This window comes from Oncorhynchus masou, chromosome 11 (assembly GCF_036934945.1).
Source record: "Oncorhynchus masou masou isolate Uvic2021 chromosome 11, UVic_Omas_1.1, whole genome shotgun sequence".
Lineage (NCBI taxonomy): Eukaryota > Metazoa > Chordata > Actinopteri > Salmoniformes > Salmonidae > Oncorhynchus > Oncorhynchus masou.
The window spans coordinates 15,526,617-15,544,834 of NC_088222.1; the positions used below are offsets into that span (position 1 = coordinate 15,526,617).

Sequence of the window (18,218 nt, forward strand, 5' to 3'; positions counted from 1 at the left end):
TCCCTGTTCACTCATGACTGTACAGCCAGGCACGGCTCCAACACCATCATTATGTTTGCCGATGACACAAGTGGTAGGCCTGATCACCGACAATGATGAGACAGCCTATAAGGAGTAGGTCAGAGACCTGACCATGTGGTGCAAGGACAACAACGTGATCAAGACAAAGGAGATAATTGTGGACTACAGGAAAAGGAGGACCGAGCACGTCCCCATTCTCATCGACGTTGCTGTAGTGGAGCAGGTTGAGAGCTTCAAGTTCCTTGGTGTTCACATCACCAACAAACTAACATGGTCCAAGCACAACAAAGCCAGTCATGAAGAGGGCACAACAAAACCTATTTCTCCTCAGGAGACTGAAAAGATTTGGCATGGGTACTCAGATTCCCAAAAGTTTCTACAGCTGCACCATCGAGAGCATGACTGGTTGCACCACTGCCTGGTATGGCACCTGCTTGGCCTCCGACGGCAAGGCACTACAGAGGGTAGTGCGCAGTACATCAGCGGGGCCGAGCTTCCTGCCACCCAGGACCTCTATACCAGGCAGTGTCAGAGGAAGGCCCTAAAAATTGTCAAAGACTCCAGCCACCCTAGTCATAGACTGTTCTCTTTGCTATTGCATGATAAGTGGTAGCGGAGCGCCAAGTCTAGGTCCAAGAGTCTTCTAAACAGCTTCTACCCCCAAGCCATAGGACTCCTGAACATCTAATCAAATGGCTACCCAGAACAGTTGCATTGCTCCTCTTTATTATTATTATTATCTATGCATAGTCACTTTAATAACTCCACCAACGTGTACATATTACCTCAATTACCTCGACACATTGACTCTGTACCGGTACCCCCTGTATATAGCCCCACTATTGTTATTTACTGCTGCTCTTTAATTATTATTATTATTTTTTATATTTTCTAACTGCATGGTTGGTTAAGGGCTTGAAAGTAAACATTTCACTTTAAGTTCTAATGTACACCTGTTGTATCCGGCTCATGTGACAAATAACATTTGGTTTGTTGTGTTGTTGCCATATAATCCATAGAAGGGTTTTGGAATCTCTAACCATAGCAATTCAACTGGACAAACAAGTAGCTTCAAAAATGCTCAGAGGCAACATCCTGAGAAAGTATGGTCTGGTCAAAGGGCAAATGAAAACAGGCTAACAAGTCTTCAATACCCCAGGAAAATGCAGTGTAACATAATTAGCACAGCCACAGAAGAGAAAATCACTAGATTCTATGAACGTGATGCCAACAGTAGAGCACCAACAGGGAAAAAGGGCACACTAATGAGGAACAAGAAGAAAAAGCAGAAGTGCCTCTTGAATGGCACAATTCAGAACCTTTATCAGAATTTTAAGAGGGAATATTCAGAGATTAAAATGTCCTACACTGAATTCTGCAAAAGATGTCCTTTTTGGGTTGTCAAGCCCACTGGCCAGGATAGGGACACACACCTCTGCAAAACCCGCACCAACCTCCAGTCCATGGCGGACAAACTACGGTATCACAAAGTGATCAGCTGCAGCAACATTGAGAACCTTATTGAGTCTTTGTGCTATCAGAACCTGAAGAAAGAGTGCATGTACACGGACTGCTCCCTTTGGAAAAATCTATTTTTTTTATGATAAATACATGTTTTCAGCTGTCACAAAGGCAAGTTTATACATTCAGGCGTTGTGTTGAATTATTAAGATTAGGAAAACCTTCAAAATCACTTAAAATAATATTCAATACAAGTTCATGTACAAATGTATTCAAAAAGTGTTATAAATAAATTGTAAAAAGTGCCCAAAGTTGCACACCCGACTACATGTAGACAAATAGTATTATAGTAGTCTATCAAAATAATCAGACCAATTATTTTAGTAAATATAACTTTGACCATATGTAATTGTTTTTCTTTATATAGTAATGTACAACTTTTTAAACTTCTTCCACTACCTCAAAAATATTTTTAAAGAGCTAAAGCAAGCCGCCTCCCAACTTTACAACTTTAATTAATTAAAATGATCCATTCAGACAAGATGGGCAGTTAGGAAGACCTTTGTATAAACATATAAACTAAATGTGTAACGTTCCACGCAGACGACACCATTCTGTATACTTCCGGCCCGTCCTTGGACACTGTGCTATCTAACCTCCAAATGAGCTTCAATGCCATACAACACTCCTTCCGCGGCCTCCAACTGCTCTTAAACGCTAGTAAAACCAAATGCATGCTTTTCAACCGTTCGCTGCCTGCACCCGCACGCCCGACTAGCATCACCACCCTGGATGGTTCCGACCTAGAATATGTGGACATCTATAAGTACCTAAGTGTCTGGCTAGACTGTAAACTCTCCTTCCAGACTCATATCAAACATCTCCAATCTAAAATCAAATCTAGAGTCGGTTTTCTATTCCGCAACAAAGCCTCCTTCACTCACGCCGCCAAACTTACCCTAGTAAAACTGACTATCCTACCGATCCTCGACTTCGGCGATGTCATCTACAAAATAGCTTCCAACAGTCTACTCAGCAAACTGGATGCTGGTTTATAACAGTGCCATCCGTTTTGTTACTAAAGCACCTTATACCACCCACCACTGCGACCTGTATGCTCTAGTCGGCTGGCCCTCGCTACATATTCGTCACCAGACCCACTGGCTCCAGGTCATATACAAGTCCATGCTAGGTAAAGCTCCGCCTTATCTCAGTTCACTGGTCACGATGGCAACACCCACCCGTAGCACACGCTCCAGCAGGTGTATCTCACTGATCATCCCTATAGCCAACACCTCATTTGGCCGCCTTTCGTTCCAGTTCTCTGCTGCCTGTGACAGGAACGAATTGCAAAAATCGCTGAAGTTGGAGACTTTTATCTCCCTCACCAACTTCAAACATCTGCTATCTGAGCAGCTAACCAATCACTGCTGCTGTATATCGTCTATCGGTAAATAGCCTACCCAATTTTACCTACCTCATCCCCATACTGTTTATATTTATTTACTTTTCTGCTCTTTTGCACACCAATATCTCTACCTGTACATGACCATCTGATCATTTATCACTCCAGTGTTAATCTGCAAAATTGTAATTATTTGCCTACCTCCTCATGCCTTTTGCACACAATGTATAAAGACTCTCTTTTTTTCTACTTGTGTTATTGACTTGTTAATTGTTTACTCCATGTGTAACTCTGTTGTCTGTTCAAACTGCTATGCTTTATCTTGGCCAGGTCGCAGTTGCAAATGAGAACTTGTTCTCAACTAGCCTACCTGGTTAAATAAAGGTGAAATAAAAAAATAAAAAAAATAAAAAAAAGTTTGTCAAAATGGGTAGACCTAGGAGCAGCGTGATTTGGGTTCATCAAAATGTATTAGAATGTGAACCAGGAACACAAATAATAAAGAGAAACAAACAAACGTACAGCCTTGTAGGGATCAAAAGCAACAATACAAAAACAAGATCCCACAAACAACAGTTGGGAAAAGGCTACCTAAATATGATCCCCAATCAGAGACAACAATAGACAGCTGCCTCTGATTGGGAACCATACCAGGCCAACATAGAAATACAAAAACTAGACTACACATAGAAATAATGAACTAGAACACCCCCAGTCACACCCTGACCTACTCCACCATAGAAAATAAAGGCTTTCTATGGTCAGGGCGTGACAAAATGAAACAGAAAATGCATGATAAATGTTTTCAGGGAATAAAATACTGTACATACAGGTAACTACCAAAATGATGGAAACACTTGAGTAAATGAGGGATAAAATGTATATTGAAAGCAGGTGCTTCCACATAGGTGTGATCCCTGAGTTAAAATCAATTAAAGCGGCAATATGTAACTATGTGGAACCTGACCAAATTCACATAGAAATGTGAGTTATCGATCTGTCATTCTCATTGAAAGGAAGTCTTAGAAGCGTAAGATCTGTTCTATGTGTTATTTCTATGCTTCCCGTTTTTGTACACGAGCTTCAAACAGCTGAAAATATATTTCACAGCGGTTTAGATGGTACAATGATTCTCTATGTAACGGATGTGAAACGGCTAGTTAGCGTTTCAATCGGTGACGTCACTTGCTCTGAGACCTTGAAGTAGTGGTTCCCCTTGCTCTGCAAGGGCCGTGGCTTTTGTGGAGCGATGGGTAACGATGCTTCATGGGTGTCAGTTGTTGATGTGTGCAGACAGTCCCTGGTTCGCACCCGGGTATGGGCGAGGGGACGGTCTAAAGTTTAACATCCCACCATGCTTAGGTTCATATATAAAAATGCTGGGCAGGCCAATATTTTGGCTACCATGGCTATGCCCCCATAGGATGACAATGACATGTGGTCATTGAATGGTTTGATGAGCATGAAAGCAATGTAAACCATACGCCATGGCCATCTGCCATTCGATTTCAACTCAACTGAACACTTATGGGAGGTTCTGGAGCGGCACCTGAGGTGGTGTTTTCCACCACCGTCAACAAAACACCAAATGATGGAAATTGATGTGGAAGAATGGTGTCGCATCCCTCCGATAGAGTTTCAGACACTTGTAGAATCTATGCCAAGGGGCATTGATGCTGTTCTGGCTCATGGTGGCCCAACTCCCTTTTAAGACTTTGGTCTATCATTTATTTTGGCAGTTACCTGTAGCTAGCTACTGTATAGTGTAGTTTAGTGCCAGGCCAGCAGTGGACGTTTTTGATGTAGTGTGTGAGATAGATCTGGGGGAAAATAACTGGAACACAATGTTGTCAGGCCACTTTGTACTGGTATCGGCATGACAACCCCTCATCTTTCTCTATTCCTGTTGATACTCAAGGTCACAGCAACCATCAAAAAAGCTTCACAGTTGTGTCAGACATACAACTGAAAAAGTGTAAATGTGATTTTGTACGAGCAGTGAAAGTTACATGAGTCAGATGAGTATTTTTATAGACAAGATTGGAAAGAAAATGTCAGAAGACAAGGGGAGGAAAATTAACTAGATGTCTGGAGGTAAAAAAATAAAAATTTGGCACTCTGCATTTTGGGATAATTACCCGCCTATCCAAATGCTACATATCTGGTGTGTATAACCATCTCTTTCTCCTTCCTTCCTTCCATCCCTCCTTCCCTCCGCAATCCGCTCTCCTCCTTTCCTCCTTCCCTCCCCCTACAGCGCCGACAGAGGTTGTCTTCTCGTTTGACGTGGGCAACGGCCCCTTTGAAGTGCGGGTGGAGACAGGCGATGTGGCACTAAATGACGACAGGTGGCACCGTGTTCGAGCGGAGCGGAATGTAAAAGAGGCTTCGCTGCGTGTGGACGCTTTCCCCAACGCCACACAGAAGGCTCCCGCCGATGGTCACATCCATCTGCAGCTCAACAGCCAGTTATTTGTAGGTAGGAAAACACTGCTGCTTCAGACCACTACCTATCCCTCCCTCATTTGAGACAGAAATAAACCAGACCCGTGTTCAAATACTATTTGAAATCCTTCAAATACTTTAAGTGTTTGATCTAGCCTGCCCTGGGAGTGCCTGTTGGGCGGGGTTTGCAATTGTGGGACTACTATATCAGTTCATATAGGCAGGCTCATGCACACACAGATAAAGTATTTGAAGGGAATTTCAATAGCATTTGAACTCAGGTCTGCCATTAATAGGAATAAGCATGCGAGATATAAATGGCTCAGTGAGAGGTGCTAGGCTTCCTACATTCACCAGCTCTATCCACGTCTGTCATTTGTAATAATGCCGTTTTTGTCGGCTTTCCAAAAGCTACCCTATTCCCTATATAGTGCACTACTTTTGACCGGAGCCCTATGGCCCCTGGTCAAAAGTATTGCTCTACATAGGGAATAGGATCCCAGTTGGGGAACAGCCTTTGAGTTGGGGCACCCTGAGATTCTTCCTGTTTGTCTCCACTCCCTCCTTCAGGAGTGTGCCAGAGAGCAATTCAGAGAAATTAAGCCATTTGTGGCCGTTTTCTGTTTTCTCTGTTTCCCCTGCCGGTGGTGAACAGAGACTTTGAATCCATAGCTTGCAAATATAGGTAGGGGTAATTCCAGATGGAATTGGTGTTTGAAATATTGTGACATTTCTCTCCTTTTTTAAATGTTTTGATCAGTACAGCATAGTTCAAGAGGTAAGTTAATAAGAGAACGAGAAGGCCCTGCTTCCAACAGTAAGATGCAGTGGATGCACCACCCTTAAGAAGCAGCATTCTCAAACAACCTTACTCTCAGGCCATCTGTCCATTGATATGCATTTGCTTGAAGCTAGGTTTAATAAATCTATTCTGTACCTACGTCAGACATCTATATTGGGAAAATTCTTTGCCATATAGAGCCTATCAGTACCATTGTGCTGGTTTTCAGTCTGTTTTTGCCCCAGACTATTCCAATGATTTAAAGACAGGAAAACACTAGGAAAAACACTAGGAAAAACAGGCTGTTGTATAACACTTTATCTACAAGCAAATATTGAGGATGCTTCTTTCGGTCTGTTATATCCACAAACATCCACTTTGCTGGAAAAACGAACAAACAGTGGATGCAGGCAGAGTCAGAATGAGAGAATGAATATTGATATGTTGGATGTCGTTAGCCAGTAATCCCTTACAGTGCTTGTGAGGGACCATACTCTATGTAAAACCTACAGATTGTCCTGGGGTTCATAGGAAGTTGGCCTCTATTGGTATTATGTGTCACGGTTTGATAAATACACATTTTGTGATTTATATTCAGAATGTATATGTAGAAAACGCTTTCAGCCCCTCTCCTGAACACTTCCAGCCCTCTCTAACTCTTAAAAAAAGTAGCCTACCTACCCCCAACAAGGTGTCAGCATGCTTAAGTTCTGCTAGTGTGTCGTAGCCAGTATACACTTCCTCAAAATAGTCAACATTTTTCTAAGAAATCTGTCATCTGTTTTGACGGTTTTTTTTTTACATCTAACTAAGATGTTTTGTGCAGTATTTTTTTATAAAAAATATGCATTAAAACGAGTCTTCTCTCGATGAATGACAACAAAGACTTTATTGAAAAATCCTTACTGTTGACCAATCTCCGACAAAGGTGCATAGACTTCGGCTCTGAAGTCCGTCTTGCCTCCAGAAAAAAATGGATGTGTCTGAACAATCTCAAAAACCCTCATGGGAGTCCAAAAAAACAAAAACATCATTTTTTTGTCATAATATATGCACAAACTCTACCGAACTGTTTCGGTTGGGAAGCAAGCGGACACCTTAAGCCTGACTCCCTGACCCTGCAGAGCGCAGAGGTGGGGAAGGATCCCCATTGTTTACAGGCTACTCTGTGTCCCCTCTGGGGCTCTTTAGTTACATGCCACATGCAGTGACCTCAGGGCATCTATCCAATAGGCAGGTGGGACCGGGACATGTATAAAAGCACAGTCCAACCCAGTCTGGGCTCAGTCTCACTTTTTTACATTTGACATTTTAGTAATTTAGAAGACGCTCTTATCCAGAGCAACATACAGTTAGTGCCTTCGTCTTAACATAGCTAGGTGGGACAACCACATACCACAGGCATAGTAAGTACACCTTTCCTCAAAGTAGTTATCATCAAAGTCAGAGCTGGGGGGTAGGGACTCTGCAGCCTTAGCTTCAGGGGGAATCTAGTTCCACCATTGGGGTGCCAGGATAGTCTTCAGCATGCAGTGGCAGAGTGAGGAGCTCTCTCATAAATCTCTGCCCTACATCTGGGCCACAACCCACGGACCAATTATCCTGCAGCCCTGGACTCTCCCAACACACTGTAGTGTTAGTGCGTCTCTGACCTATGTAAGTGCACTGCACTGGGATAGGGCACTTTATGTCTGGTTATACTGTAAGTTTTTATGTAACTATTTGATAGCCATTCATGCCATAGGCCTTAAGATATCAGCCCCTATGGCTTGATCCAACCTGCTAGCCTAGCCTAGCATGCTAACTTATTACCTATGCTAGTTGACCCTATATATATTTTGTGCTATGTTTATCTTATTTTCCTATTGCTAACACCTTATAGCTGCTATTGTATATACAGTGGGGAGAACAAGTATTTGATACACTGCCGATTTTGCAGGTTTTTCTACTTACAAAACATGTAGAGGTCTAATATTTATCATAGGTACACTTCAACTGCAAGAGACAGAAAACAAAAATCCAGAAAATCACATTGTATGATTTTTAAGTAATTAATTTGCATTTTATTGCATGACATAAGTATTTGATACATCAGAAAAGCAGAACTTAATATTTGGTACAGAAACCTTTGTTTGCAATTACAGAGATCATATGTTTCCTGTAGTTCTTGACCAGGTTTGAGCACACTGCAGCAGGGATTTTGTCCCACTCCTCCATACAGACCTTCTCCCGATCCTTCAGGTTTCGGGGCTGTCGCTAGGCAATACGGACTTTCAGCTCCCTCCAAAGATTTTCTATTAGGTTCAGGTCTGGAGACTGGCTAGGCCTTGAGATGCTTCTTACGGAGCCACTCCTTAGTTTCCCTGGCTGTGTGTTTCGGGTCGTTGTCATGCTGGAAGACCCAGCCACGACCCATCTTCAATGCTCTTACTGAGGGAAGGAGTTTGTTGGCTAAGATCTCACGATACATGGCTCCATCCATCCTCCGCTCAATACGATGCAGTCGTCCTGTCCCCTTTGCAGAAAAGCATCCCTGAAGAATGATGTTTCCACCTCCATGCTTCACGGTTGGGATGGTGTTCTTGGGGTTGTACTCATCCTTCTTCTTCCTCCAAACACGGCGAGTGGAGTTTAGACCAAAACGCTCTATTTTTGTCTCATCAGACCACATGACCTTCTCCCATTCCTCCTCTGGATCATCCAGACGGTCATTGGCAAACTTCAGACGGGCCTGGACATGCGCTGGCTTGAGCAGGGGGACCTTGCGTGCGCTGCAGGATTGTAATCCATGACGGCATAGTGTGTTACTAATGGCTTTCTTTGAGACTGTGGTCCCAGCTCTCTTCAGGTCATTGACCAGGTCCTGCCGTGTAGTTCTGGGCTGATCCTTCACCTTCCTTATGATCATTGATGCCCCACGAGGTGAGATCTTGCATGGAGCCCCAGACCGAGGGTGATTGACCGTCATCTTGAACTTCTTCCATTTTCTAATAATTGCCCCAACAGTTGTAGCCTTCTCACCAAGCTGCTTGCCTATTGTCCTGTAGCCCATCCCAGCCTTGTGCAGGTCTACAATTTTATCCCTGATGTCCTTACACAGCCTTCTGGTCAAGGCCTTTGTGGAGAGTTTGGAGTCTGTTTGATTGAGTGTGTGGACAGGTGTCTTTTATACAGGTAACGAGTTCAAACAGGTGCAGTTAATACAGGTAATGAGTGGAGAACAGGAGGGCTTCTTAAAGAAAAACTAACAGGTCTGTGAGAGCTGGAATTCTTACTGGTTGGTAGGTGATCAAATACTTATGTCATGCAATAAAATGCAAATTAATTACTTAAAAATCATACAATGTGATTTTCTGGATTTTTGTTTTAGATTCTGTCTCTCACAGTTGAAGTGTACCTATGATAAAAAATGACAGACCTCTACATGCTTTGTAAGTAGTAAAACCTGCAAAATCGGCAGTGTATCAAATACTTGTTCTCCCCACGGTATATATATACACTGCTCAAAAAAATAAAGGGAACACTAAAATAACACAATGTATCTCCAAGTCAATCACACTTCTGTGAAATCAAACTTTCCACTTAGGAAGCAACACTGATTGACAATACATTTCACATGCTGTTGTGCAAATGGAATAGACAACAGGTGGAAATTATAGGCAATTAGCAAAACACCCCCAATAAAGGAGTGGTTCTGCAGGTGGTGACCACAGACCACTTCTCAGTTCCTATGCTTCTTGGCTGATGTTTTGGTCACTTTTGAATGCTGGCGGTGCTTTCACTCCAGTGGTAGCATGAGACGGAGTCTACAACCCACACACGTGGCTCAGGTAGTGCAGCTCATCCAGAATGACACATCAAAGCGAGCTGTGGCAAGAAGGTTTGCTGTGTCTGTCAGCGTAGTTTCCAGAGCATGGAGGTGCTACCAGGAGACAGGCCAGGATATCAGGAGACGTGGAGGAGGCCGTAGGAGGGCAACAACCCAGCAGCAGGACCGCTACCTCCGCCTTTGTGCAAGGAGGAGCAGGAGGAGCACTGCCAGAGCCCTGCAAAATGATCTCCAGCAGGCCACAAATGTGCATGTGTCTGCTCAGAAACAGACTCCATGAGGGTGGTATGAGGGCCCGACGTCCACAAGTGGGGGTTGTGCTTACAGCCCAACACCGTGCAGGACGTTTGGCATTTGCCAGAGAACACCAAGATTGGCAAATTCGCCACTGGCGCCCTGTGCTCTTCACAGATGAAAGCAGGTTCACACTGAGCACATGGAACAGAAGTGACAGTCTGGAGATGCCGTGGAGAACGTTCTGCTGCCTGCAACATCCTCCAGCATGACCGGTTTGGCGGTGGGTCAGTCATGGTGTGGGGTGGCATTTCTTTGGGGGACCGCACATCACCTCCATGTGCTCGCCAGAGGTATCCTGACTGCCATTAGGTACCGAGATGAGATCCTCAGACCCCTTGTGAGACCATATTCTGTTGCGGTTGGCCTCGGGTTCCTCCTAATGCAAGACAATGCTAGACCTCATGTGGCTGGAGTGTGTCAGCAGTTCCTGCAAGAGGAAGGCAATGATACTGGGACATCATGTCTCGCTCCATCCACCAACGCCACATTGCACCACAGACTGTCCAGGAGTTGGCGGATGCTTTAGTCAAGGTCTGGGAGGAGATCCCTCAGGAGACCATCCGCCACCTCATCAGGAGCATGCCCAGGCATTGTAGGGAGGTCATACAGGCACGTGGAGGCCAGACACACTACCGAGCCTCATTTTGACTTGTTTTAATAGACATTACATCAAAGTTGGATCAGCATGTAGTGTGGTTTTCCACTTTAATTTTGAGTGTGGCTCCAAATCCAGACCTCCATGGGTTGATAAATTTGATTTCCATTGATAATTTTTGTGTGATTTTGTTGTCAGCACATTCAACTATGTAAAGAAAAAAGTATTTAATAAGAATATTTCATTCATTTCGATATAGGATGTGTTATTTTAGTGTTCCCTTTATTTTTTTGAGCAGTGTATATATACATTGCTATAATACTGTGTGCTACGTTAGCCAATACTGCGAACCTCACTAACTCTTGTTGACCTGTACATACTGTGTTTTTTTATTTATTTTAACCTTTTTTTTAACCAGACAGTTAAGAACAAATTCTTATTTACAATGACAAGGCCTAGGAACAGTGGGTTAACTGCCTTGTTCAGGGACAGAATGACAGATTTTGACCTTTGTCAGCTCATGGATTCAATCCAGCAACCTTTAGCTTACTGGCCCAACTCTCTAACCACTAGGCTACCAGCCTAATATGATGTTATGCTAATACCTTCTACTGGCTGTATACTATGCCATGTTCATTGCTGCTATAATGTTATAATGGCATGCCAGGAGATGAACACACCAACTACAGTTAGCCAAACTGCCAAAATGAAGGAAACCGCAACTGTCACGACTTCCGCCGAAGTTGGTCTCTCTCCTTGTTCGGATTTGTGTATTTGACCCTCTGTTCCCCCCATGTCCTTGTCGGTAATTGTTTCTTGTAGTGCTTATGCAACGGTATGCTGGTATTTACCGGGTTTTGTTTGACCCATTTATTGTGTTGTTCTGTTGCCGGTGCTTTATGGATATTAAACAACACCGTTGTAAATCAGTTTTCGCTCTCCTGTGCCTGACTTCTCTGCCGCCAGTACGCACCTCACTACAGCAACATAAAGTGTCTTTATAGGGCGTTGGGCCACTACGAGCTAGAACACTTTCAATGCACCTTGGCATAGATTCTACATGTGTCTGGAACTCTATTGGAGGGATGCAACACCATTCTTCCACAAGAAATTCCATCATTTGGTGTTTTGTTGATGGTGGTGGAAAACTCTGTCTCAGGCGCTGCTCCAGACTCTCCCATAAGTGTTACATTTGGTTGAGATCTGGTGACAAGGCGTGTAGGGAATTTGGTATCCTTAACTTCAAGAAAAATCTGTGATGGAAAAACAATGTTTTTTTTGTTTTTTTCACTACAAAATTTAAATCACAGTTCAGTTGGCTCTCCTGCTCTTTCTCTTCGCTAATGATGCAAGTGTGTATTCGGTCTTCGTTCTGTTGCATGTAGAATATCCTAGCCTATTCATTGATGGTCGATGGGCCCAGCTTTACTGAAGTTGCGAGACATTGCAAGCCAAGAAATTGTGACATTTTGTGAAATTGTGAAATACAGCATTCCATTGCAATATATTTCTTAATGTTACTCAGTTCCTTTGGCTTTGATGCCTCATGATTGAGTATTGCTCTGTTCAAGTAGACTGTGATTTTGCTGTGGTCTGATAGGGGTGTCAGTGGGCTGACTGTGAACGCTCTGAGCTCTGAGAGACTCTGGGTTGAGGTCAGTGATAAAGTAGTCTACAGTACTACTGCCAAGAGGTGAGCTATAGGTGTACCTACCATAGGAGTCCCCTCGAAGCCTACCATTGATTATGTACATACCCAGCGTGCGACAGAGCTGCAGGAGTTGTGACCTGTTTTTGTTGGTTATGTTGTCATAGTTGTGCCTAGGAGGGCATATGGGGGAGGAAATGCTGTCACCTGCTGGCAGGTGTTTGTCCCCCTGTGTGCTGAGGGTGTCAGGTTCTTGTCCGGTTCTGGCATTTAGGTCGCCACAGACTAGTACATGTCCCAGGGCTTGGAAATGATTAATTTGCCCCTCCAGGATGGAGAAGCTGTCTTCATTAAAGTATGGGGATTCTAGTGGAATGATATAGGTAGCACACAGGAGGACATTTTTCTCTAATGAGATAATTTCCTTTTGAATTTCTAGCCAAATGTAAAATGTTCCTGTTTTGATTAATTTAATGGAGTGAGTTAGGTCTGCTCTATACCAAATTAGCATACCCCCTGAGTCCCTTCCCTGTTTCACACCTGGTAGTTTGGTGGATGGGACTACCAGCTCTCTGTAACCTAGAGGGCAACCAGTGGGTCCGTCTCCTCTATACCAGGTTGCTTGCAGGATGACAAGGTCTGTATTACCGATGTCTTTGATGAAGTCCGGGTTCCTGCTCTTTAGGCCAAAGGCAGATGACCTCAGGCCTTGGATATTCCAGGATGATATAGTGAAGGCTTTGTGTTCCATGAAGTGTCCAATGTTGTTGGTCTTGTGGTTTGGCCTCAGGCCAGTAAGTGTGAGCAAAGCCTGCTGAGCATCTGGTACATGCCATTGGCTTGGGCGAGTGTAAGAGTGGGGTTTGGGCCTGTTTGCCCGCTCACTGCCTTGGCGTATGTGTGACTTCCATGTTGAGGCCCTCTTTGCGGGGGTGAGGTGCATGGGGTGGGCAGGCGGGGTATAGGTCTGATCTGAGGGGGCCTAAATGTGGTGTGGGCATGGTTGATGTGGGGGGGTGTTGATTGGTTGGGGTGGGGATGTGGCTGGTGGTGCTGTGGTCTGGGTGTGGGTCCTCTATGTGTAGGTCCAGAGGGGGGGGGGGGTCCCGCAGGTCTGGGAGGGTATCTTGCTGGTCTGGGCGTTGTGTCTATTGATCTGTTGCTCCTGGGTGAAGTGTTGGGGCTACGTTTGAGAGTGATGTCCTTTAGTCCATCGGTAAATAGCCCACCAATTTACCTACCTCATCCCCAAACTGTTTTTATTAATTTACTTTTCTGCTCTTTTGCACACCAGTATCTCTACCTGCACATGACCATCTGACCATTTATCACTCCAGTGTTATTCTGCTAAATTGTAATTATTCGCCTACCTCCTCATGCCTTTTGCATACAAAGTGTATGGACTCTTTCTTTTTTTTCCTACTGTGTTATTGACTTGTTAATTGTTTACTCCATGTGTAACTCTGTGTTGCTGTCTGTTCACACTGCTATGCTTTATCTTGGCCAGGTCGCAGTTGTAAATGAGAACTTGTTCTCAACTAGCCTACCTGGTTAAATAAAGGTGAAAGATGGGCACTGCTGCCTTGTATAGGTGGACCTTGTCAAAAAGGCTGTTCAAGTTCAGGGTGGAGTGGTGGGCACTGCTGCCTTGTATATGTGGAACTCGTCATAAAGGCTGTTCAAGTTCAGGGTGGAGTGGTGGGCACTGCTGCCTTGTATAGGTGGACCTTGTCAAAAAGGCTGTTCAAGTTCAGGGTGGAGTGGTGGGCACTGCTGCCTTGTATATGTGGAACTCGTCATAAAGGCTGTTCAAGTTCAGGGTGGAGTGGTGGGCACTGCTGCCTTGTATAGGTGGACCTTGTCATAAAGGCTGTTCAAGTTCAGGGTGGAGTGGTGGGCACTGCTGCCTTGTATAGGTGGACCTTGTCATAAAGGCTGTTCAAGTTCAGGGTGGAGTGGTGGGCACTGCTGCCTTGTATATGTGGAACTCGTCATAAAGGCTGTTCAAGTTCAGGGTGGAGTGGTGGGCACTGCTGCCTTGTATAGGTGGACCTTGTCATAAAGGCTGTTCAAGTTCAGGGTGGAGTGGTGGGCACTGCTGCCTTGTATATGTGGACCTGGTCATAAAGGCTGTTCAAGTTCAGGGTGGAGTGGTGGGCACTGCTGCCTTGTATAGGTGGACCTTGTCATAAAGGCTGTTCAAGTTCAGGGTGGAGTGGTGGGCACTGCTGCCTTGTATAGGTGGACCTTGTCATAAAGGCTGTTCAAGTTCAGGGTGGAGTGGTGGGCACTGCTGCCTTGTATAAGTGGACCTTGTCATAAAGGCTGTTCAAGTTCAGGGTGGAGTGGCGGGCACTGCTGCCTTGTATATGTAGACCTGGTCATAAAGGCTGTTCAAGTTCAGGGTGGAGTGGTGGGCACTACTGCCTTGTATAGGTGGACCTTGTCATAAAGGCTGTTCAAGTTCAGGGTGGAGTGGTGGGCACTGCTGCCTTGTATAAGTGGACCTTGTCAAAAAGGCTGTTCAAGTTCAGGGTGGAGTGGTGGGCACTGCTGCCTTGTATAGGTGGACCTTGTCAAAAAGGCTGTTCAAGTTCAGGGTGGAGTGGTGGGCACTGCTGCGTTGTATATGTAGACCTGGTCATAAAGGCTGTTCAAGTTCAGGGTGGAGTGGTGGGCACTGCTGCGTTGTATATGTGGAACTCGTCATAAAGGCTGTTCAAGTCCAGGGTGGAGTGGTGGGCCAGTCATGGGAAATACTTGTGTTTACCCGCTGTATTGTGGCAGGGTGGAAGTATTGTCGTGGTAGCAGGGTGGAGATAACCACTTGTGTGTTGGGGAAAGTAGAAAAAGCTTTTTCAATCACTCCCTTAAGTGCTGTGGCCACCCTTTCCTGCTGTGCTCTCGGGTCGTTTGTGCCTGTGTGTATTATTATGTGGCTAGTTGGTCCTCAGACAGAAGTTCTAGGGGGTGTTTGGACACCAGAGTTTAGACACATTGTGTTTGGGGAAAAATGTTTTGTTCTTGTATGTATTTCCCATTTGAGTCCATAAGGAGAACAATCTGTTTATTGTGTATGTCCTCAGTGGGTGTGGGAGGGGGGGGTTGTCAGAAGGGCTATCAGGGTGGCTGACAGGGGGGGTGCTCAGAGGGGTTGAGAGCCGCTGGGCTTGGGGTTCTTCATTTGTCTGTTCTGCTGTGATGTCGACGCTATGGTCAGGGTCTGGTGTGGACTGTTCTGCTGTGGTGTTGAGACTTTTGTCGGGTGATGAGGTGGGCTGTTCTGCTGGCTTCTCTGCTGGGGTGGCAACCTCTCTAGTGGGTTGTTCTCTGTCACCCGCCACCCCCCTCAACTTCTCCTCCAGCAGTCTCATCCTCTCCTCTAGTGCTCTGTTCTTCTCCTGCTCCTGCTCTTTCTCCTGTTGAAGTTGTCTCACCACTGTAAAGAGTGCAGATATGTCTCTCTCCACCTCCAGCACTCAGGGTCTTGTAAGGAGAGTGTTGTTGTGCTGGACCGTTGTCTGGGTCTGTGGTGACTGGCGTGTAATCACCTGCTGTTCCAGCTCCACCTGCCTTACCTCCAGCTGGGTAAATGTATCCTTCATTTCAATGAGAGGGTAGGTCTCTGTGCTGGGAGGTTGACTTTCCGCTGGGGGTGGTTCGTCTGTGGGGTTTCCACGCCTCGTTAACCCCCCCTCTCTTAACAAAAGGGTAGTGTGCTAATGTAGCACTGTGCCATGCCAGGGGATGGTTTGTGTGGAAGATGAGGTTGCTGATGTTCCCATTTTTGTAATAGTCAGCAAAAAATGTTGCTTGATTTTTCATAAGGAGCTTCATTTTCTAATCTTTTCTTGCCTTATCATTCTTTACATACACAGGGTAGTGTATTTTAATTACCTCTGAACAGCAGGAGGCAGCTTCTAAGGCCTCTGCATTTGGTTGGAGTAGACTGCTTGACCCCCCTGCCATTGTTGTGCTAAAGATCTTTGACACCTCTCACTTGACGCGTCAGTGCTAGTTGAAGTTGTATCAAGTTTGGTAGTCTTCATTTAGCATTCAGTCCTTATAAAGTAATGTAGTGTATTTTTCTTCTTGGCTTTTTGAAATAAAAAACAGTTTCAGACTAAACATTACTCACTCAGTTTGAGGTTGGATGGTGTTTTCAGGTTTCTGTTGTTTTCCAGAGAATTTGCTGTATAGAATAATAATCCTTGGTAGTTGTAAATCTTCCAGGTGATTCTGTAATTCCATCCAAAATCAGGTTGTAGGTTTTGAGTTTTGATTTGAAGTGAAGGTTATGTTGTCGAGGGAATTCTGTCTAAATCTGTCTTTTTTTAAAGAAAATGCTGAAAAATGCAGGAGCTCATCTGATCATGTCTCTATCTCTCTCCAATTTTCCTAATTTCTCTCATTTCTAATTTCCCTAATTTTTCTCATTTCTAATTTCCCTCATATGGTCATATCTCTCTCTCTCCCTACACTCTCTCTCTCTCTCTACACTCTCTCTCTACACCCTCTCTCTCTACTCTCTCTCTCTCTACTCTCTCTCTCTACACTCTCTCTCTCTACACACTCTCTCTCTCTCTCTCTCTCTCTCTCTCTCTCTCTACACACTCTCAATTCAATTAAATTCAAGGGGCTTTATTGGCACGGGAAACATGTGTTAACATTGCCAAAGCAAGTGAGGTAGATAATATACAAAAGTGAAATAAACAATAGAAATTAACAGTAAACATTACACATACAGAAGTTTCTGTGATGGCACACTGGGTGTAATTTCACCCAGTAGATATGGGAGTTTATCCAAATTGGGCTTGTTTTCGAATTCTTTGTGGATCTGTGTAATCTGAGGGAAATATGTGTCTCTAATACGGTCATACATTGGACAGGAGGTTAGGAAGTGCATCCCAGTTTCCACCTCATTTTGTGGACAGTGTGCACATAGCCTGTGCACATAGCCTGTCTGCTCTTGAGAGCCATGTCTGCCTACGGCGGCCTCTCTCAATGGCGAGGCTATGCTCACTGAGTCTATATATATAATCAAAGCTTTCCTTAAGTTTGGGTCAGTCACAGTGGTCAGTGGTCAGGTATTCTGCCACTGTGTACTCTCTGTTTAGGGCCAAATAGCATTTGCTCTTTTTTTGTTAATTCTTTCCAATGTGTCAAGTGATTATCTTTTTTTTTTCTCATGATTTTATTGGGTCTAATTGTGCTGCTGTCCTGGGGCTCTGTGGGGTGTGTTTGTGTTTATGAACAGAGCCCCAGGACCAGCTTGCTTAGGGGACTCTTTTCCAGGTTCATCTCTCTGTAGGTGATAGCTTTGTTATGAAAGGTTTGGGAATCGCTTCCTTTTAGGTGGTTGTAGAATTTAACTTCTCTTTTCTTGATTTTGATAATTAGTGGGTATCAGCCTAATTCTGCTTTGCATGCATTATTTGGTGTTCTACATTGTACACGGAGGATACTTTTGCAGAATTCTGCATGCAGAGTCTCAATTTGGTGTTTGTTCCATTTTGTGAAATCTTGGTTGGTGAGCGGACCCCAGACCACACAACCATAAAGGGCAATGGGCTCTATGACTGATTCATGTATTTTTAGCCAGATCCTAATTGGTATGTTGAATTTTATGTTCATTTTGATGGCATAGAATGCCCTTCTGGCCTTGTCTCTCAGATCGTTCTCAGCTTTGTGGTTACCTGTGGCGCTGATGTTTAGGCCACACTATGTATAGTTTTT

General features: G+C 44.4%; 1 protein-coding gene across 2 annotated transcripts in view; it reads left to right on the plus strand.

Moving 5' to 3' along the window:
- The window catches only part of cntnap3 (contactin associated protein family member 3), a 217,379-nt gene that overhangs the window by 152,909 nt on the left and 46,252 nt on the right, over positions 1–18,218 (plus strand). For both annotated transcript variants that reach the window (XM_064977502.1, XM_064977503.1), the window contains exon 17: positions 5,145–5,366. In XM_064977502.1, coding sequence (XP_064833574.1) covers positions 5,145–5,366 — 222 coding nt within the window. The remainder of the gene's footprint in view (positions 1–5,144; positions 5,367–18,218) is intronic.